Source organism: Myotis yumanensis, unplaced genomic scaffold (assembly GCF_028538775.1).
Source record: "Myotis yumanensis isolate MYYU_CA2020_CCGP unplaced genomic scaffold, mMyoYum1.0.hap1 SCAF_3, whole genome shotgun sequence".
NCBI lineage: Eukaryota > Metazoa > Chordata > Mammalia > Chiroptera > Vespertilionidae > Myotis > Myotis yumanensis.
The window spans coordinates 201,867,514-201,890,763 of record NW_027223754.1 but is presented as its reverse complement, the minus strand read 5'-3'; the positions used below and the strand labels follow the sequence as shown (position 1 = coordinate 201,890,763).

Sequence of the window (23,250 nt, the reverse complement as noted above, 5' to 3'; positions counted from 1 at the left end):
GCAGTTTTAAGCAGGAAGTTAACAAAATCATCACCACCATCATTACCATCATTAACATCACCGTCACCACCAACACCATCATCTTCTCTAATGTTTTGAGCACTGAGCCTGTTTTGGACATCATGCTAAGTGTGTTGTGTACAGCATCTCATTTCATCCTCAGCATGGCCCTCAGAGGGAAATACTGATATTATCCCTGAGTAATTAAGTGACTTGCTCAAGATCACATAGCAGGTAAGTGGCAGAACTGAGACCAGACCTGAAGTCAATCTGGCCCCAAAGTTCTTCAATGCAATCGAAGCATGTGAGCAAATATTGGACTGTGAGGAACAAAATATCCCAATGCAGGTCCACCAGCCAGTGCAGGCTGGTCTCACCCTCTTACTCACCCAAGGAGAATGGCTGTACAGTTGCACAAGTCTGAGATTCATGACACCTTATGCATGCCATTGTATAGTTCAAAGACCTGGAGCAAAGATTCTCTCCTTCATTTTCTCAGCTAAGGAGAGATTGTTTTTGAACTCACAGAAATAGAACAGAACGTTGGCTGCCAGGGGCTGCAGATGGAGAGAATGGGGAGATGCTAAGAAGATACAAACTTCCAGTTATAAGATGGCATGGTGAAGATAGTTAACGATACTGTTTTATATGCTGGAAAGTTGCTAAGAGAGTAGATCTTAAATGTCTTCACCCCTAAAAAAGTGGTAATTATGTTAACAGACCTTATGTATTAACCATTTCACAATCTATGCGTGTATCACATCATCACATTGTACACCTTAAACTTATACAATGTTATGTGACAACTATATCTCAATAAAACTGGGGGGAAAAAGAGAGGAAGGTTTTATTTCTTACACGTATTCTAAAGAAGAAAAAACAGAGACACAGGAGGTGGTGAAACTTTCCAGGCCACACAAGAAATTCTTACTCCTTGTGCACATCTCTCTGACATAAGCCACTGGATACATAAGAAAGGACTTTTGCACTGATCTCTGATCTTTCTAGTTCCAACTTTGTGTATTCCAGTAAAGGTGATGGCCAGAGGGGAGGGAGGGGCAAGGGCTGGGTAGAAATTGGGGTAGAGGAATAGTGTCAACAATAAAAATAAAGTTAAAAAACTTAAGAAAAAAATAAATGGGACCTTAAGAACATGATTATAATAGCTAATATTTGTGGAGCATTTACTATGTGCTTTATATACATTACTAGAGGTCTGGTGCACAGATTCGTGCATCGGTGGGATCCCTTGGCCTGGCCTGTGCCTCTCGCAATCCAGGACCCCTCAGGGGATGTCGGACTGCTGGTTCAGTCCTATCCTCACAGGCCAGGCTGAGGGACCCCACCAGTGCACAAATCTGTGCACCAGGCCTCTAGTATGCATATAAGATCTTTGGTTAGCTCTCACCAGGCATCCTCGTGGGAGTGATATTGTCTTTAAACCCTGCGTGGCAATCCCTGACACACTGCTGTGATGCCCAGGGAAAACAGGGCGACCTGGAAGTCCAACTACTTCCTTAAGATCATCCAACTTCTGGATGGTTATCCAAAATGCTTCACTGTGGGAGCAGACAATGTGGGCTCCAAGCAGATGCAGCAGATCCGCATGTCCCTCCGCGGGAAGGCTGTGGTGCTGATGGGCAAGAACACCATAATGCGCAAGGCCATCCGAGGACACCTGGAAAACAACCCAGCTCAGAAGAAACTGCTGCCTCATATCCGGGGGAATGTGGGCTTTGTGTTCACCAAGGAGGACCTCACAGAGATCTGGGACCTGCTGCTGGCCAGTAAGGTGCCAGCTGCTGCCCGTGCTGGTGCCATTGCCCCGTGTGAAGTCACTGTGCCAGCCCAGAACACTGGTCTGGGTCCAGAGAAGACCTTCTTCTTCCAGGCTTTAGGCATCACCACTAACATCTCCAGGGGCACCATTGAAATCCTGAGTGATGTACAGCTGATTAAGACTGGAGACAAAGTGGGAGCCAGTGAAGCCACACTGCTGAACATGCTGAACATCTCCCCCTTCTCCTTTGGGCTGATCATCCAGCAGGTGTTTGACAATGGCAGCATCTACAACCCAGAAGTGCTTGACATCACAGAGGAAACTCTGCATTCCCGCTTCCTGGAGGGTGTCCGCAATGTTGCCAGCGTATGCCTTCAGATTGGTTACCCAACTGTTGCATCAGTACTCCATTCTATCATCAATGGGTACAAGCGAGTTCTGGCTTTGTCTGTGGAGACTGATTACACCTTCCTACTTGCTGAAAAGGTCAAGGCCTTCTTGGCTGATCCATCTGCTTTTGTGGCTGCTGCCCCTGTGGCCGCTGCCACCACTGCTGCTCCTGCTGCTGCTGCAGCACCAGCCAAGGTTGAAGCAAAGGAAGAGTCGGAGGAGTCGGACGAGGATATGGGATTTGGTCTCTTTGATTAATTACCAAAAAGCAACCAGCTCAGCCAACTCTATTTGAGAAACAAGGAAATAAAGCTTACTTCTCTTAAAAAAAAAATCTTTGGTTAATTAATCTCTTCCTGCTCTCCCCCTCCCCACTTCCCTCTGAGATTCATCAGTCTGTTGCATGTTTCCATGCCAGTGCATTGACTGTCTGCCCCTTGGTGGTCATTGAGCGTCATAGCTACCGGTCAAACAGTCAAACGGTCGAATGGTCGCTTAGGTTTTTATATATAGAGATATCATTCATACCTCACAGCAACCCTCTGCAGTAGGTACTCCTTTCCCCATGTTAGGAAAGAGAATATAGAGGTTTAGAGTGGTTAAGAAACTTGCCTTAAATGACTCAGCGAGCTGGAAGCAGAGCCAGGATTTGAATTCCACCCACCTTACCTCCCATTCCTGCTCTTAACCTGGTACAAATCAACCATGTTCAGTGTACACAAGGATTGTGTTATTTTTCATTTGTTTTGACTTGGAACATGTTTTCTCATAGAAACAACTCCTAAAAGGGCTCCCAGATCAATGCACCGAGGCCTATTTGTGCCTTGTTGTTGTTTAAATTCTACCTGCAGGAAAACTAGCAGGAACAAGATGTTTCAATGGTGGTAATGAAAGTAAATATGAGGGCAAATAAACAAGGAATTTTTTTAAATCTTAAAATATCTATGTTGGGGAACTCCAAAATGACTATAAAAGGTGAAGGAGGGAAATGAACATTTTTGTTAAGATTATGAAAACTCCTCCCAACCAATTTCAAGCACTTTAGAGGTGATTACTGCTGGCCTTTTGTTTTGAATTTCCTGTTCCATGGTCCTGTTGCAGCAGTAGTACTAATAATAATAAATAAATAAAGATTTTTTTCAATTTTGCACACAAGTGAAAATGTGGTAATATAAGAGAAAATGCATGAATTTGGAACCAAACACACAAGAATTAAAAATCAAATTTCTGCCAAATAGAGAAGCAATTAAGAAATCTCAGTCCCTTTATAAGGCATGAGTTTGTAAGGGGAAATACATTTTGGGTTTTCTGCTCATTTCTCTGAACAAAATAGGGTTGAGAACTTGGGTATCATATGTAATAGATAGTTTGAGTAATTGGGTGACTAAGTAAAACGACTGAAATTAAGAAATACCATGAGAAACAGAGCATGATATCTAAGTTAGGAGAAATGAGAACGTTAAAAAAATCAACTCTGACTGTAGGCTTGAAAGAAATCCATCTGTGAACAAAATGAATATAGTAATGAATGCTGAAAGGTGAGCCTGAATTGGGACTTTTCCAAGGTGCCACATGAGGATAAGGAGAAACTGAAGAGTGAACCAGTTATATTTTCTGGTTCTGGCTCCAACTGCTCTTACATCACACCAGAAACCAAGTCTTGGCCCATGGCTTCTTAAAAACACTCAGAAAAGCCAGGCTGGTGTGGCTGAGCATCAACCTATGAACCAGAAGGTCATGGTTCGATTCCTAGTCAGGGCACATGCCCGGGTTACAGGCTCAATCCCCAGTAGGGGGCATGCAGGAGGCAGCCAAGCAATGGTTCTTTCATCATTGATGTTTCTATCTCTCTCTCCCTTTTTCTCTCTCTAAAATCAATAAAAACATATATATAGAGAGAGATGTCCTACTGTTTCAAAAAAAAAAAAATACTCAGAAGATAGCGTAAATCCTTTCTGAAGAACAATTGCTAAAAGTAGCATTCTTTTGAAACCTCAATACTGTTATCACCTGTTTTTATTGACCCTTTCACCTTCCTTTACAGTTCGTACTCTTGCAAAGAGGGTCTTCCATGATGTCAGTTGGGAGACAGATGGCCATTAAAATCCAAATCAAATTCTCACATGGAGATTCAAGAACCATTCAAATGCAGATATTTGCAGCCTTCTTTTTTATTTTTATTTCTATTGATTGACTGATGAGAGAGAGAGAGAGAGAGAGAGAGAGAGAGAGAGGAAGAGAGTGAGAGAAAAACATCAATTTGTTGTTCCACTTATTTATGCATTCACCGGTTGATTCTTGTATGTGCCCTGGCTGGGGATTGAACTTACAACCTTGACATACCAGGACGACACACTAACCAGTTAAGTTACCAGGCCAGGATCTACAGCCCCCTTTTTTTAAATGCAAAAACAATTTTAAATGCAACAGGACTTTACTCAGCATGTCAACAATACCTTAGTGACCTTATTGACAAAAAATAACATTGACCAAAAAACTAAAGAAAACCCTGTAAAATGTCAGTATCTTTTGTATAAAGGGTACTTCTTAAAAAAGGTATTTCTTTTTTCCATTTGGAAAACAAACACACAAGTAAATCAAGAGTTTATATTTGGTTCCTGTAGAGGTTTTATGAAACAATGATGATTTTCTCTTTGGACAGCATTCTTCTTCTAGGAACAGAGTTCGTTATTTACGAATGGGTGACACGGGGCCACAAGCTGAGAAGAGAACATGGAGGTCTTTCAGGAGTCTTGAGATACAGGGTTACCTTGGAAACCTGCAACCCTCCAGTCTCCTGGCAAGGGGAGGAGGACCACACCCCCAGCAGCTGAAAGGCTTGAGTTGGGGCTTGCACATAGGACTACAGACCGAAGGCAGAGAGCTCTCGGAAGTCACCTGCCAGGACTTTTTCAAAAGGTGCTTAAAACTCTGGGAGTAACTCTCGAGATTCTGTTTGTGTTGTATACTCATAATGGGGTGCTGATCTGACACACAAATGGGTCTTTTCTCTCCTGGTGTGGTTGGTAATACGTTACACTCCCAGATCAAAGTACCCCTTATTATGCACTCAATAAGAGGGTAGTTTGCTTGGTCTCATTACTCCAAGAATTAATAAATTCAAGAGGAGGCGAAGATAGGTTTACATATCAGCTAATTTGTTCAACACAATACTTTCAATCTATCCCTAAAAAGGGGGCCTCTTTGCCCCATTCACATTATGCAATATTTGTTCTTCAGCATGAAAAGTAACCAATATTTCAGGGGTAAATCATTGGACTAAATCAATTATTTAAGTCTAGCCAAGTTACATCATTGAAAGTAAGGAAAAGCTATTGTATTCTGTTCTTTCCTTCTGGTTCCTCAGGGCTCTCCCTCCCTCATTTCCCCCTAATTCTTTGCTTGAATCCACTTAGTTGTGCCAACAATCTCTTGCCTTCAGCTGAGAATACTCCCAGCAATTGTTTTTGGCTTGTGTCTCTTCATTTCTAAGAAGTTCCTCTTTATCTGCCAAGATCCCAAGCAAGTTGTTTTCAGTGAGAATTCCTCAGACCATGCCTATACCCTCTTTTCTAGAAGGTTTACTCATTCCTTCTTCCCTGTCTAATAAGATTTTGTAACCACCACTGGCACAGCACATAACACATTGTATTGTTAATATTGGGGAAGAAACCACTCCTTTTTTCTTTTTTTTTTTTTTTGTATCCCCAGTGCCTAAATTTCTGGCATGTGTGTCAGTGCCACGCATAATGCTGGGCCCTATTTATTGAATTAAAAATAATACAGTGAAGTGTTAGGGACCTTACTTGAGGTCTCTGAGTATGAATATCATGGGGAGAAATGGATGGGTATTTGTGACAGAGACTGTTTTCTGAATTCATTTCCCCATTCCTCAACTGTGAGAGAACCCCTGATTTTTGGCTGGGCATGTGGCAATGCAGAATACAGAACAAATTTTTCAGCCTCCTTTGCAGCTAGGTAAGGCCATGTGACTCAGTTTAGCCAATGGGAGTGTCATGTGGCAGCTTCCAGGAATTCTCCTTCAAAGAGAGCTGATATGTACCATACTGATTTTTTCTTTGGCGCTTTCTCTTTCTTACTGTCCAGAATATAGATTTGAGGGCTGGAGCTGAGCAACCCTCTAAGGCAGTGGTTCTCAACCTTCTGGCCCTTTAAATACAGTTCCTCATGTTGTGACCCAACCATAAAATTATTTCCGTTGCTACTTCATAACTGTAATGTTGCTACTGTTATGAATCGTAATGTAAATATCTAATATGCAGGATGGTCTTAGACGACCCCTGTGAAAGGGTCATTCAACCGCCAAAGGGGTCGCGACCCATAGGTTGAGAACCGCTGCTCTAAGGCCATGAAGTAGTGACTTAGGGAAGTTATGTACAGTGGAACATCAAGACAGAGAGAGGAACTGCCTAAATGTCCATCAATGGATGAATGGATAAATAAAATGTGGTATAGATATAGATACATAATATATGATATGTGATATATAATAAAATATTACTTGGCAAAAAAAAAAAAAAAAGAATGAAATTCTGCAATTTGCAATAATGTGGATGAACCTAGAGGGCATGATGCTAAATGAAATAAACCAGATAGAGAAAGACAAATACTGCATGGTATCACTTATATGTGGAATCTAAAAAATAAAACAAAATAAAATAAACCAGATTCATAGAAGCAGAGTAGAACAGTGGTTGCCAAGAGGTGAGAGGTGAGAGGTGAGGGAAATGGGGATGTATGTATCAAAGGTACAAGCTTTCAATTGTGAGATGAACAAGCTCTGAGGATGTAAGGTACAGCATGGTAACTACAAGTAATAACAATGTAGTGTATAATTGGAACTTGCTAAGCCAATAAATCTCAAGTGTTCTGACATGCAAAGAAAGATGACTATGGAAGGTGATGAATGTTTTCACTTGATTGTGGTAATCACTTCACAATGCATATACATAGCAGATCATCAAGTTATACACTTTAAATGTATAAATTTTAATCTGTTGATTAAATGAGGCCCTCATAGAGGAAAGCCACCATACCAACCCTAGACTACAAATTCTGGACTTTTATGTAAAAGAACAACTTCATGTTGTTTCACCATGATTAGTTGAACTTGCTGTTACAGCTAAACCTAGTCCTGATACTGTACTGCATTTTGCTCTTCATGGTTGGTGTGTTTTGTAATTTCTCATATAAAAAAAAAAAAAGAATCTTCCCCCAGAGATTTAGATGAGTCATATCTGGAATCTACAGACTGGAAAATTAAATGTTTCAATATCATCAATTATGATGATGTGCACACAAGCACACACATTTTGGGCATCAATTAGTAGCTTTTGTTATTGAGTGCTTTCTGTATACCAGACAGTATGCTATACTTTATATGCATTATTTTACTTAACCCTCATAAAAAACCTTCTGATGTAGGAATTTTATTATCTCCACCTGATCAGTGAGGTAGCTGTCAATTAGAGAAGCTAAGTAAACAGCCAGCCAATAGCCAAGGCAAGGTGTCTTCCCTCTAAGCCCATGCATTAACCACTCCAGGGTACTTGCTGCAGGAGCAGCTGCAGGAGAGACCCTTCCTCTGCCCACCAGAGAGCTTTACCTGCAAATCCATTAAGCTCCATACTGCGAATGCCAAGTTATCCAGGAATGGAATTCTACCGGCAAGGGGACCATTCAGTACCCCTTGGGAGAGCGACAGAGAAAACTGAAGAGGAAGGAACTCCTATGCTGGACTCTCAATAAAGAGCCAGAGGCTAGATAGACTCATGTTTTCATGAGTAAGTTGGCGGTGGGAGGTATGAATATGGGATTGTGTGGGGTCTCACCGCACAGCCACACTGTGGCACTGAAGTCCAAAGTCAGACATAATGACACCGGCACTTGGCAACCAGAAAATCACATTTCTATATAATAGACCAGAGGCTCAAACACTTGAAATTTATATTTAACAAGAAAGGTATTCAGAAAAAAACACCAAGATTTATACATTTTGCTACTCTGACCTCAATGATAACACCCCAAACATCCTGAAAGAGTAATTAATTTCCATTCATTTCCCCAAGGCATAAACACTCATTCATTCATGACATATGTATGGAGGCACTGCCATGTGCGCGGGCTGTGCTAGCAGGGATTTGGACACACAGTGGAATGAGAGCCCCCAGATGACGCAGTCAGTGGTGGGAGATCCATCTGTAAACAGATCTTCACAGTACAGGGTGCCATGTGCCCTAATGGAGGTAGATGGATGAGAAACATCCATCTACAGAAGGTCTTGGAGATGGTGGAGCAGAGTTTTGAGGATGACCAGGATTTATCCAAGAGAAGAGGTGACAAGGAGGAGATATCTTGTTCCTGAGAAAGGGAAGAGCTAGTGCAAGGCTCAGGAGGACCTGTCACCTTCCAGGAAATGTGCTTCCCTCTAAGGCTAGAGCCTTAGGGGTAAGGAAAGAAGAGGCAAAGAAGAGAGTGGTTCTTAAAGTGATCAGTTTAATGGTAAGCTGTATCAAATTTATATTCATATAGTCGAGCAGCATTCATAGTACTTTTCTTTGTTTTTCACTGTAGTGGAAAAGGTAGTGGTTTCAAACTCCAGTCCTCCAAAGAACAAAGCAATGAACCATTGTCTGGTAGTAGTGCCCAGTCCCCTCCCTCCCAACATACTCATTTCCCAGTTCTTCACACATGTCCACTCCTACCCCACGACTGGAGATGTTGTTTCATGTCCAGGTTCAGGGGTGGATTCTTGCTAGTCTAGGGCAGAGGACCGCCCATGGGCCTACTACCTGTTTTATAAATAATGTGTATTTGAAAACAACCACACCCAGCATTTCCTGTGGCTGCTTCTGTGGTGCAACCGCAGAGTTGAGTGACAGAGACTGTATGGTTAACAAAACTAAAATATTTATTACCTGGTTCTTTCCAGAAAATATTTGCTGACCCCTGATCTAGGCCAATCAGAGCACTGAATTCCCCTGGCAGATCTTATTGGTCCAAAGGTGGGCTTGTTGCTTACACTGGCCAATCATATTAAAGGGAAGAACTTAGGTTTTATGTTTGCAGCAAGGATTCTCTCATTTCCCTCAGTTTTTGCCCCAATTGCTGCCATGGCTGTTCTGATGTTCATGGCAGAACCACAAGATGGAAAGATCTGGGTCCCTGATAGCACTGTTGAGCCATTAAATCAAGCAACCCAGCAGCCTGCCCTATCTCTGGACTTAGTGTCGTTTGAGATAACACATTTCCTTATTGTTTAAGCCAGTTTGAGTAAGGCTCTCTCTTACTTGGAAGTAAAAGCATCCATTGTTGTGACATAAGCAATGCCATCTTGATCAAAGGCAGACTCTCACAGGCTGGGTCCTAAAGCAGAGTCACAAACCCAGAATTAAACAGAGGAAATAAAGGTAAGAAATAAGCACCATCAGAAGCCTGTGCACACTGCCCTTGGGGAGAGTCTAAGGGCAGCCACACACCCTACCTATGGTTGATTGAAATTTTTTGAAAAATAAAGTTTCTAATTCAATGACTCAAGATGGTTTTCAAAGACTAGCATTGTAGATATATTGAAAATTGGAGGGATGGGGAAATATCTAGGAAAAGTGACAGCTAACTGCCTAAGAGGAAGGAGAAAGACAGAAGAAACAGATACAAACAAACGAACAAAAAACACAAAAGTAGATCATGCCAGTTAATATAGAGGCAAAAGCTCCTTATAAGTAGCCTGCAATGGCCCCAGGAGTGACACTATGTTAGACAATCACAATCCGTGCTTATAAAAACTGGCCTTGACACGCCAAAAATAGAATTAGTTATGTCCAGTCTATTTTGTTTAAAACACACAAAGAAGAATGAAGGCTCTTTTATTCCAAGATTTTCTGACTCTGCTCAAAAACGTTTTCTCTTAATAACAAAATGACAATTCAACGATATGGGAAACACACCCTGTTCCTCAAATGCTAGATCAAAGGAATCTTTGCAAGAGGAGTCCTGCTTCATGACCTAGTTCCATTGTGCTCTGGGCCAGCAGGATGGTACTTTTCTAACATCAAATATTGGCTCAATTATATAGCATCCCTGAAAGCAGGATTCAGGTATGGAATCTCACATTTGGTACAGAGGCCAGTGCAGTGCAGTGAACAAAGCACACACACTGGAGTCAGATAGATCTGAATTCAAATCTCAGTTCTGCATTCAAACTAGCTATGTGGATCTCTGCTTCCTAACTCATAAGACAGGAACAATGTTACATTTCTCGCCTGATTATTGTAAGACCTCAAATATCTGTGTGTGTGTGTGTACACACACACACACACACACACACACACACACACACAAGGTCCGGTGCACGAAATTCTTGCACAGGTAGGATCCCTATGCCTGGCTGGCAATCAGGGCCAATCGGGGCCTTCCTTTCCCCAGCTGCCAGCTGCCGGCCCGAGCCTTCTTTTGTTTTGCACCACCCCCTGGTGGTTAGCGCACATCATAGCGAGCTGTCAAACTCCCAATCTGTGGGACTCCCAGTCGGTTGAACTCCCGAGAGGACAATTTGCATATTAGCCTTTTATTATATAGGATATATATATAGTTGGCATCTAGTGTAACACCTGACATATATTAGGCCTCCATTTATGGAAGCTGTTACTGTCTGTTATTGGTATTACTAGAGGCCCGGTGCACAAAAATTTGTGCACTCGGGGCGGGGGTGTCCCCCAGCCCGGCCTGTGCCCTCTCACAGTCTGGGACCCCTCGGGAGATAACGACCTGCTGGCTTAGGCCTGCTCCCGGGTGGCAGAGGGCACGCCCAATCCCTAAGTGCAGCCCCTGGTCAGGCTCAGAGCACGGCCGATTGGGGAGTTGGGGCGCCGCCCCATCATACACAGAGCAGGGCAGATCGGGAGGTTGCAATGCCACCCTCAGTCATGCTCAAGGTAGACTGATTGGGGGGTTGGGGCACCGCCCCCTGTTACACTCAAGGCAGGGTCGATGGGGAGGTTGCGGTGCCACCCCCATCACGCACAGAGCAGGGCCGATCAGGGGGTTGGGGCGCTGCCCCCTGTCACTCACAGAGCAGGGCCCATCAGGGGGTTGAGGAGCTCCCCCCTGTCACTCACAGAGTAGGGCCAATAGGGGAGTTGGGGCACCGCCCCCTGTCACACACAGAGCAGGGCAGATCAGGGGGTTGGGGCGCTGCACCCTGTCACACTCAGGGCAGGGCCAATGGGGAGGTTATGGCTCTACCCTGTCACACACAGAGCAAGGCCCGTGGAGGGGGGAGTTGGGGCGCCGCACCCTGTCACACACAGAGCAGGGCCAATCAGGGGGTTGGGGCACTGCCACTGTCACACTCAGGGCAGGGCTGATGGAGAGGTTATGGTTCTACCCTGTCACACACAGAGCAGGGCCGATCAGGGGGTTGGTGTGCTGCACCCTGTCAAACACAGAGCTGCAGGGCAATCGGGGGATTGGGGAGCTCCCCCCCTATCAGGCACAGAGCAGGGCTGATCAGGGGGTTTGGGCGCTGCCCCCTGGCACGCTGATCCCGGTGCCGGGAGCCTCGCTGCTCCGCTGATCCCAGTGCTGGGAGGCATATTACCCTTTTACTATATAGGATAGAGGCCTGGTGCACGGGTGGGGGCCGGCTGGTTTGCCCTGAAGGGTGTCCTGGATCAGGGTGGGGGTCCCCACTGGGGTACCTGGCCAGGCTGGCTGAGGGGCTGAGGGCTGTTTTCCCGCTGGCAGTTGACTAAAAGCTCCCAACAGCTCCTTGCTTTCTTTTTTTTTTTTTTTTTATTCTGGGCCAGCTTTAGCTCTGAGGCCTCGCTGCTGAAAACATGGATACAATGTTGCGGTCCGGGGCTGACTGAAAGCCGGTTTTGTTTAGCTTCTTATTTGCAACATAGTAATAGTTGCTTAGAGTTGCAGTTGAGAGTCCAGCAAGTGAGGCAGGGGGAACGTTGGAGTCTGCAGTTCCTGGAGGAAGCAAGCCTCCCTGCTCGCTTCAGTGCATGGCTGCCGGCCGCCATCTTGGCTGACAGTTAATTTGCATAAGGATACGCTGATTAGCCAATGGGAAGGGTAGCGGTCGTACGCCAATTACCATGTTTCTCTTTTATTAGTGTAGATTATTATCATTCTATCCCAAGTATTCTAAAACATTGTATTTGATAGGCAAATTTGCTATAGAACAATTTCAAGCCAGAGAGGGACAATCCCATCTGCCTTGTTTAAACCTTCAGTGACCTTCCTTTGGTTTCACTGGCCCCCATGCATGGAGTGCAAGGAAAAACCAAAGAAAGAGGCAGACTGCTCCAGATTGGCAGGGGGAATTTAATGAGCAAGGGAACTTACTGGCAAAGCTTGTCTTGGGTGGTAGCAAAAGGAGGCGATCTCCACACTCACGGACCAGAACCTTAACGTTTACACAGAGGCCTTCTCTGTGTTCATGTATATCATTCAGCGGTTCTCAACCTGTGGGTCGTGACCCCTTTGGCAGTCAAACAACCCTTTCACGGGGGTCGCCTAAGACCATCCTGCATATCAGATATTTACATTACAATTCATAACAGTAGCAACATTATAGTTAAATACATGAGGAACTGTATTTAAAGGGCCAGAAGGTTGAGAACCACTGAGATGGTCTTAACACCTTGCTCTCTCAGGCTGTGTCCTTGAAACAGCTCCCACTGTGGGAAAGGTGGGGGAGTGTATATTCCAAAGACATGGAGGTGTGAGGAGGCTCTGGTTGCCCAGGTCCAGCTCTCAGGTCAATCAGTGGCCATATCCTCTTGGGTACCCCTCCAACACCTTCCAGGGAAGCAGAGTGGGCCAAAATGCTGTGATGAAGAGCTGAGTCCTCCATAACAGTACTTTATTCAGGAATAAGAAGTCCATGAAAGCCTAATTCATGGATTGGAAATGAGTTTAAGTGGTCATTGGATCCAGCAACCCACTGCCCCTTCCAATGTGTCAGAGGTCAGATGGGGCCATCATTTAAATTAATAAAGTGCAGTGAATGGCTGAGGCAGTTGATGTGGTCAATCTAGCTTCTAATATGCCCTGAATGGTCCCACACTATTCAACAGTAGGATCTTCAGAGGACCCAAACTATTCAACAGTGACTGCACTTAACAGAGGCGTGTGGAAGTTAATGATGACGTCAGGAGGGTAGGAAGTCCAAGATCAAAGTGCTGGCTGATTCCGTTCCTGGTGAGGGCCTTCTTCCTGGCCTTCTCACTGTGTTCTCAAAGGTGGAGAGGGAATTATCTTCCTCTCTTCCTATTTTTTTATATAAAGCCACTAATCCCATCCTGAGGCTCCCATCCTTAAGACCTCCTCGAATCCCAACTACCTCCCAAAGGCCCATCTCCAAATACCAGCACATAGAGGGTTTAGGCTTCAGCATATGAAGTTGGGGGGGGGGGCACACAATTCAGTTCATACTATGACCCTTTCGCAACTTCTTCATCTAAAACATAATTGCATTCTCTATGTCATGAATAGTCTTTGAAGTGACTTTTCTCAGATTTTCCAAAATATTTCTTCTTTTAGCCGTGATTAAGCATAAAGAATTTCATCTCAGCTGGGAGAAGGTTGGAGAGAATCAGCTCTGTAGGAGTAAAGGATGCTTTTATAAAGGAAGCCCTCGTGACACTCTTCTCCACCGAAGAACACTTAGAAATTACATGAGGCCAAGGGAGGTCAGGGATAAGGGAAAGGAGGGTGGAAAAACAGGCTTATGTCAGCAAGAACTCAAGCATGCAAACAACGGCCTGCTCTCTCTCTGCTTAGCCTGAGTCCAGCTCTGGAGCCAACCACGCTCCAACTGAGGCTTTGATTACCAGATAGGGTCTGTGCTACAAGGAAATGAAACTCAAATTTGCGAGAGAAACAATTAGGTGAGGGGGAAGAGATTGAAAACAGTAGTCTGCATTTAGTGACTTTCTTGAGCCTAAGTGCAATAATCTCTGGAATAATTTCATAAGAAGGCCCAAGCTGGAGCAGGGGGTAAGGGCTGGTTTTGTGTTCATTCTATGTTGACCTCTGCAGTGGTTGAAAAACAAAATAAAACAAAACAAAACAAAATGACTCTGGCAAGATCAAACATCCATCTCGTGGTACCTGAGAATGGTGCAGAGAAAGAGAATCCTGAGCAGAAGGTGGAAGCAGAGAAAGTCTTAAAATATGTATGACTGATTCAGTTACCTCTTGGGAGGAACAGGGAAAGGAGGAGGAAGTAAATGACTTTTGCTGAGAGCCAAGGAGAGTGTAAGGTCTTAGAAGGAAAGGACCCTGCCTGTCTTGTTCCCAATGAGTTCCTAGCTCCTAACATAGGTCTTGACATGCAGGAAACACTAAGTATTTGTTTCAGGAAGGAAAGACATGACCCAGAGCCCATTATATAGTAGGCACACAGTAGGTATTTTTGAAAGAATCAACTAATGAATAAATGCCTACTGTATGCCAGGTATTGCTTCATTCTTTCATTCAATTCACAGGGATTTTATTGAACAAGGTCTATCATTTGCCAGACATTCTGCTGGACACTTGGAACCCAAAACAGTAAAGGGATAGTTCCTGTCCCTGAAGAGCTTACAGTGTTGGGGAGATAGGCACATGAGCAATGGCGATGACGATGCAATATGCAGGCTTCACCGGACTGCAGGCAACATCGGAGAAGGGATCTCAGTCTCCCTGGGAGAGTCAAGGCAGTCTTTACAGACTTTCAAGGCAGGCTTTGAACTGAAACTGTAAGATGAGCAGAGGATCTCAGACATTTCAGGCAAAGAGAATGGTGTGAGAGAAGATGACAAGAAGTTCATCCTTGCAGGAGGAAAAATTCAGGGGGCAAAGAAAGTGGACGAGTACATTGAGAAAGGAAAGAGATGAGGCCTAGGCCTCACTCATCATAAAGGGTCTGGTATTTCATTTGAAGTAGTTTGAACTCACCTTCTAGAAAGTAGGAAGGAGGACCAACTTCATGGACATGTGACCTGCCCAGTCCCACAGTACCCCATGCTCAGAAGGGCCCTGTGCTTGCTTTACTGTTCTGCTGTTGGCTGTCTTAAAATTCTTAATAATTTTGTCTTTGAGTGTTTGTTTTGTAAGGAAAGTCCAATGGGACAATGAAGCCAGCCCATGAGCAGAGAAGGTATTTGCAATATGCATTATCTTGCTGCTTCATTCACACGTGGGATTCATGAAGGCCCAAGAGCACTGCATCCCTGCAGACCTACTATGGGTGGGAGTTGAGCAAGTACAAAGTAAACACATTATGGAAGCCACCAGCTCCCACCAACTATTGATAGTATGTGTGCATACTAAGAAGTGAGATAAAACAGTTGGGTTCGTTTTGTGCAATGGGCTACAAAGTACAAGTTGTATCATATATGAGTTAAAGGCTCCCATATTTGCATTTAAAACTGGCATTGCACAATATAAAAATGGACAATAAAGTTTGTGCCATAATTTATAATTTGAATTTTTCTTTACATAAAATGGCAAATAAGAACACCATGACAAGTCGAGAGAGACACTACAAAAAACAATGGAAAGGAGGAAGTTTCTTATTTTCACATTTTAATACATTTAATGGCATTTCTCCTTGCTTTCTAAACATTTTGCACTGAGCCCCAGAAATTATGTAGTTGGCTTTGATGCGGAGCCATTAAAAAAATCTCCCACCCTCACCAGCGTGGCTCAGTTGGTTGGAGCATTGTCCCATACACCAAAAGGTTGCAGGTTCAATTCCCAGTCAGTACGGGAAGGTAATCAATGGATGTTTCTCTCCTCTCCTCTCCTCTCCTCTCCTCTCCTCTCCCCTCCCCTCCCCTCCCCTCTTCTCTCTCTCTCTCTCTCTCTCTCTCTCTCTCTTTCATCAATAAGCATGTCCTCATGTGAGGATTAAAGAAAGCAAAAAAAAAAAAAAAACAAGAAATAAAAACTGTTGAGCAAGGAAGACACACTACAAGACTATTTTATTTTGGAAAAACAATTATTACCAGAGTGTGTAAGTTACAAGAGAAGGAGAGATAACAAGGAGAAAGGCTGATGAGGTCTCTGTGAGAGCAGGGTCAGGGGGATGGAGAGAAAGGGATGTGCAAGGAGTTGGTGGGCAGAGTACTATGGCCAGTGATTCATTCCATAGGAGAGGTAAGCAAGGGGGAGCAGTATAGCTTGACTCCCAGATTTCTGGCTTCAGCCCCTGGCTGTTGCCATCCACTGAGATGTGGAGTAGGAGGAAGAGAGACTGTGGGATGGGTGAGGGAGGAGGGATGGGTTGAAGGTAAAGGTTAGTCTGGGACCTGGGGTAGACTTCTCATGCTTGGTCCATGCAGTGCTTCTCACTCCACTTTCTGGTAACAGACCGCTCCTCCTTTGGCCTCAAGGGTGTCGCTGTGACCTGGGCTGGGGCTCATCCTGGTTCTTGGCCACAGCTAGTGGTCCAAGGAGTGGGCAGGTTGATTTCCTAAACCAGGATTATCAGAGCCCTTCCCTAGGATTTTTCAAACTAAAGCTGGGAGGTGTCCCAGCACCAGAAGTGAGTCTGCAATTGCCAAACAACCCTGCTTCTAGTGAGCCAGAGACTCAGGTCGGAGTGAAGCCAATACAGAGAGGATGAGCAGTGAGCCCAGTGACTTTGAGTTCCTGGATCCCCCTTCATTCTGCCCGTCCAGGTAACAGGATCTAAGAAACCCAGCCTCTCCTCATTCCCCTCCACCCTCTCCCGGCCTTTTATGTTTTCCTTAAGCTAATTGAAGTTAGGGCTCGGTCACTTTCGACTGAAAGAGTCCTGGTTAATACAGGACCCGTGCCACATGCTCACGGAAACAGCTTGTGATAGGTATTATTCCCATACCATGGAGAAGTGAACCAAGGCTCAGGAAGGCTAGGGAACTGCCCAACCTCTCATGGCTAGCAAGCCGCAACTCGAATGCAGGTGTGTCTAACTCCAAAGTCAATCATCTCTCCACGATGCCACACTTTCTTCCTAATCTGTTCTGTATTCTTACTTTCCTTTCTATAAACTCAGGACTTCAAATTTAGGGACATTCATGCTATTGAACTTCCAAGTTTCTTGCTTCATGACCAACAGCAATGAGACCAGACGATGAGTTCTCTGGAGCGTTTCCCAGGCTCTGACTATTCCCACGTTGAAAGTCACGGGCACCAGAGGGCCTGGATGCTAATTTTGCAGAAGTTTAAACCTTAGTTTTCTACACTTTGTCTTGTTTTATGAGTTCAAATGGAAATTTAAGCCTTAATTCCTAACAGAGTTACAAGGAGGTGATAACAAACTGAGCCCAAGGCTTCAGAACTTGAGCAAAGCTCTCCGTGACCTTTTCTCAAGCCTGCCTCTCTGTTTGTCACTGAAAAAGTCCTGGTTATTCCAGAACACATAGATAGGTGTCTATGGAAAGAACTTGCATTCTTCTCCCCATTAGTCTTCAATGGGTAAGAGGTTACAGCTCCATAGAGTTCATCCCTTCTCTCGCCAAAGGATACGGCAGCTCTAAATTGCCCATAGTTGTACTTCCTGTCACCAACCTCACAGCCACCTGCGATTTCAGACACAGTTGGGTGAATGTTTGAAATCCACCCTCACAATAGTTTAATAGGGATATATACATACCCCTATTAAAATATATAAAAACATATTCCTCACCCAAGAACGTGCTTATTGGTTTTATTTTTTTATTTTATATGTTTATCGATTTCAGAGAGGAAGGGAGTGGGAGAGAGAGATAGAAACATCAATGATGAGAGAGAATCATTGATTAGCTGCCTCCTGCACGTCCCCAACTGGGGATGGAGCCCGCAACCTGGGCATGTGCTCTTGACCGGAATCGAAGCCAGGACCCTTCAGTCTGCAGACTAACTTTCTGCCCACTGAGCCAAACCAGCCAGGGCAACTTACTGGTTTTAAAGAGAGGGGAAGAGGGGAGGAGGAAGACAGACAGAGAAAGAGAGAGAGAGAGACAGAGAGAGAGAGAGAGAGAGAGAGGTGAAAGAGAAACATTGATCAGTTGCCTTTCCGTGTGTGTCTCAGCTGGGTTTGAACCCGCAACATTTCAGTGTATGGGCACACTTGATTATGAAATTTTTCAAAATGACAACACATGAGCCACGAGGATGAGACCTAATCATAGCGCTCAAATCCAGCTGCTGTGGTCCCCCCCCCCCCCCCAAACGATTACGTCTGATTACCACAAATGACTAAGTCCTCCAGTTATCTGAAAACTAGGTGACCCTTCTGTCCTCAGAGCTGTTTCGGGGGCACTGAGATTTAACTAGAAAAAGTGTGCAAGTGGAGGGTTTTCCATTAAAAAAAAAAAAAAGTGGCGAATCACAGCAGCAAAATCTGTTCACTCCCAGCTCCTCGGACCCAAAGATTTCCTGGGCAGCCACAGCAGATAAGGCCTTATCTTCCGCCCTCGGTTCCCTTCTCGGGCTCTGCACTGCCTGGCATACGGAAGGGGCCCCTAACCGCGGAGACCAGCGCCCCAGGCGCTCAAGAGGCAGCGGGGCCGCCGGCGGGTCTGCGGCTTCCCGCAAGGCAGGGCGCAGCGAAGGGGCCGCCACACTTCCGGTGCCAGGCCCGCTGTTGGCCACACTTCCGGTGGCCGGCAAGGCGCTCGCCACACTTCCTGTTTTCCGTGCGGGAGGGGAGGGGAGGGGAGGGGAGGGGAGGGGAAGGGAGGGAAGAGGAGAGGAATGGAGGGGAGGAGGGCTTGGGGGAGGTCCGGGAGGCGGCGGCGGCCCCTGTGCAGGCGTGGCGCGCGCGGGGCGGTCGCGGGCACAGAGCGTCCGCCTGGTCTCCGGAGCTGGGAGCAGCCTCGGCGGCCGCGCCTCCTGCCCTGCGTCCTTCCACCCGGCCCTCGGCCCCGCCGCGCGGCACCATGCCCGCCGTGGACAAGCTGCTGTTGGAGGAGGCTTTGCAGGACAGCCCCCAGGTACCTCCCGCCGCCCGGCCCCCCTCGCCCGCCGGCTGAGGCCGAGGAGGCCCCTCCGGCCGCCCCGGGGTGGAGGCTGGGAGTGCTCCCAGGGTCCCCTCGGGAGCGAGGAGGGCGGGCCCGGCCCTGCGTCCTGAGCCCGGGTGTCCCCGGAGGGGGCGTCCCCCTGGCTGAGTGGAGGACCCGGGGAAGCCCCCCAGCCGAGGCCCGAGCCTTTGTGTCCTGACCCCTTTCCAGAGTCCGCTGAACCCGAGGCTGCCCGGCCTGGACTCGCGCTCCGCCGAGGACTAGCCGGGTGCCACGGGCACAGAACTTAACCTCCCGGCGCCTCAGTGTTGCCATCTGTAAAATAGGGACATAATTACACCCGCCTCTCGGGATTGTTACAAGTAAATAAGGAGACGCCTGTAAAGTTGTTAAAGACAGTGCCTGGTGCATTGTTAGTGAGGAGTCGCCTCTATTATTATCGTCTCTACTCTTAGCGATGTCATGGGACCTGGTGGGTTTAGGGCCGGAGTGGGAGGCAGAGCCTGGCTCTCCCCCGCGGTACCAGGCCTCCCTTTGGCGCTGCTTTCCCAATTGTGAAGGGAACATTAACAATAGCAGCCCCATTTGTCTCGCAGGAGGACTTCATTAGCGCCCCGAGATGAGAGCCAGGTCCTCTGAGCTCTGCAGGTGAAGGCTGGTGTGTGCGCCCAGCAGATGAGTGCAGAAGAATGACACTGGTTCTCCTTCACCCAGGGAACTCTTCTTCTCCATTAACATTTCCCAGCTTCATATCTACTCACTCCCCTGCTTCTGCTTCCCTGGTTATTTAAATAAGACTGTACCCTGGAGTCCCAACTCCTGAAAAATTAGAATGAGATTGACCTCTTTTCCTTTCCCAGTTTCTCTTGTCTTTCTGGGTCCTTTCCTTTTCCTTCTCAGTGAATTGTAGTCCCGGGGTGATCCTGTGGGCTTAACCTACAGCCACCCTGCATCTCTCCAGTTCAGAATACGTCATCACAGGGGCTGTGTGTGTGGGCTTCGTTGCCTTGTGCCCATTTCTTTGTGAGGCATTGTAAGCAAGCTGTGATTTCGTCTTTTAAATTTGCATCTGCTGGTCTGATGGACTTTTCAGAGGCCTCTTTGAAGTCTCCACACGTCTGGCATGTGCTGGGACCAAAGCCCTTGGTAGAAGTCATTTCGTCCGTCCTCACACATATTGCGTGGGGTCGAAGACAGTAGTGTAGATTGTCTGACTAACATTTTGAACAAGGATTTTCATATGCTTTGAAGTTGGAGAAACGGAGGTGCAAGGATGTATTGCCTTCCTAACTGAGCATGGCGATGGCTGAGCCAGTTTCGAGGGGTTGCACTAACTGTTGCTCTCACTGATATGTTTGTTACCTGAATTTTTGTCTCTCACAAGCCTCTATTTTTGAGTGGTTTACAGGATTTTCTCAGCTGGCAGTAAGTAGAAAGAGGCCTGGCAAACAAGACAGGAGACTTGGGTCCTAATTCTGGCTCGAACACTAGCTTATCATGTGATTTGAGCAAGTCACTTACTCTATCTCCATCCTGGCTGAGTTTTCTCATCTGCAGAACAAGGGACATGGAGCAGATGATCTTTAAGGGGCTTTAGAAGCTTAAAATTGTACTGCATCTTCATGGTTTGTAACTCTGAGCTTGTATGTGGAGGAGGAGGTTTAGAGGCATTGTCATTCCTACTTAATGTTCCTCTTCATGTAGGGAATTTGTCATTGCTTTTGAGATTTGGGTGTCACCCCACTAGGTTTCTTGGTGAGGTTGTTGAATGGATGCTAATTTTCAAGAAGGTCTTTGGTAATCATCAAAGCATATTTATTTAACATTTTTGGATGGGGCATGTGGCTGGTGCAGCTTTACTCCCAAGGAAACTCATAGACTTGAAACTGGAAGGAATCTAATCCAGTTCCTTTGTTTTATGTGTAAAGAATAAAAACAATAGCAAACACCTATATCACACATACCAATCACTGTTCTAAATGCTTTACGTATATTATTTCACTTAATCCTCCCAACAACCATCTTCTGAAGTAGGTGCTCTATTAAAATTACCAAGGAGCAGAGAAGTTAAATAACTTGCTCAAGAGTATACGCTATCAAGGGGCAGAGTCAGGATTGGAACCCAAGCAGTCTGCCTGTATTGTTCACATTAGCCCAGCTACCTAACACCTGGCTTTTCTGTCATCAGTGACCTAAAATGTTTCACTGAAAGGAAAAGATCCTAAGAAACCACCTATTGTTTGTTTCCTCTAGTTTCCTGTTGAGTAGTTATGAGGGTTGCTCCAGTAACCTGGTTGCACAGGATTCATTAAATGAACACAAAAGCTTTTGTATTTGAACATAGTGACCCAGGAAGAGATGAATAGCAGTTGCCAGACCTTAACCACATCTACTCAAGTCCTCCTTTTTAGTACCACACGATGTCTCATACGGCTGGTTTATGTGCATACGCATACTAGTATTATTTCTGGTTACTTCTGATGCACAACATGGAGAGTTTTAGGCATTGAGATACTTGTCTCCATTGCTGTTTGCTAGTGAGCCTCTGCTTCTCGCCAGGCGCTGCTAGATGCTGGGGAGTAGTGACAAATGAGATAAGTGTGCCTGCCCTCTGCCACTTCACAGTCTGTTCCCGAGACAGATAAGGAGAGCAGCAGTTCCAGTACAGTGTGCATACTGCTGTGATAGGAACACAAATGCAGCGTTGAGGGATGCAGCCCATACCTCTTCGGGCGCTTATTCTCTTTTGTGTAAATAGTCCACTTTTGAGATAAGGAGAAGACAAAAGCACTATTGCTTGCTGTTTGGTTTTAACTTTTTGTTTGTTTGTTTCCTTAGCAGTTGGCATAACCGAAGCACAGAGAGATAAAAGGCTTAGTTCTGAGATTATGCAGTGAGTAGTCCAGCTGGGAATAGCCCTTTCTAACCAAACCAGGCCTGTCTTTAGTCAAGCAAGATGCCTCAGAACACAACATGGTGGTTATGTCTTCATTGTGGAGGGGTTTCCTCCCTCTCCCACGCTTCTCTTTGTTTACAGTACATTTCCTTTCAGTAGACAAGGTTCTACTGAGACCATTCTCTCCCTCTGCCAAATGTTAGGTATAAAAGCTTTAATTGTTTTCACATTACAAAATACTTACATATATAATTTAAATACAGTGGGGCCTTGACTTACGAGTTTAATTCATTCCTTGACGGAGCTCATAACTCAAATTACTCGTATGTCAAATCAAAACGTGAACGAGTGAGACACGTGATGCTGGGCTGATGTTGAGGCGTTCACTGTGATGTTCGCTGCGCCAACTAGTGGTGGGGTGTCTGAAGCTGGCTCATAACCCGAATTTTAGCTCGCAACTCAAAGCAAAAAATTGGCCAAGAGACGGCTTGTATCTCGAAAAATTCGTTAGCCGTGACACTCGTAAGTCAAGGCCCCACTGTATATACATATATTTTATAATCAGAGCTATTAAAATTATGCCATTATATAATTATATGGCTATTCTTTAGTAAAAAATGTCTAGGATTATTTTATTAGGTAACGCTCAGTTCCTATAAGATAGAGGGATGATGTGGAGCTGAGGCTGTGTCCATAGGGTGTCAGGTTTTGTGTTTCTGGCCAGGCATACTCTTGAGAGTATAGGGTAGTAGAAAAAGGATGGAATTCAGATCCTGATTCTGCCACTGTTACCCTTAGGCAAGTTACTCAACCTCTCTTAGCTTGTGTTTTGACATCTCTAAAGTTAGAATAAAAATAGGTACTTAATGGAATTCTTCTGAAGAATAAATAGCATATGTAAAGTGTCTTCATGCTCGCATGTCATTGTAACTCCATAAATGATTGCTGTTATTGTCTTTATAAGTGATATGCACCAATATCTTTCTGATATTTTTGTAGGATTTTTGAAAACCTGGTGTACCTTTGCCTGGTCGTTGGTCCCATTCCTTCCTTATGCCTCAGAACATCCCTGTTCCACATACAAGTTTAAGCAGATGTGGAGCTGTTAGTGGTGATGTTAGACCTCAGTTCTTGAGTTCTGCAAAGAATGAATTCAGGGTCAAGAACTCTAGCACAAGAAG

The 23,250-nt window shown here is 45.3% G+C and overlaps 1 protein-coding gene and 1 pseudogene across 2 annotated transcripts in view; both read left to right on the top strand.

The window, feature by feature from the left end:
- The first annotated feature begins 1,474 nt into the window (after positions 1-1,474).
- Positions 1,475-2,498, top strand: LOC139005745 (large ribosomal subunit protein uL10 pseudogene; annotated as a pseudogene).
- Positions 2,499-18,942: 16,444 nt separating this feature from the next.
- The window catches only part of APPL2 (adaptor protein, phosphotyrosine interacting with PH domain and leucine zipper 2), a 41,802-nt gene continuing 37,494 nt past the window's right edge, over positions 18,943-23,250 (top strand). Inside the window, exon 1 of one of the 2 annotated variants that reach the window (XM_070410961.1) lies at positions 18,943-19,146. In XM_070410961.1, the coding sequence (XP_070267062.1) occupies positions 19,093-19,146 (54 nt within the window). In that variant the 5' untranslated portion in view covers positions 18,943-19,092. The remainder of the gene's footprint in view (positions 19,147-23,250) is intronic. The other variant, XM_070410960.1, reaches the window with a different exon arrangement.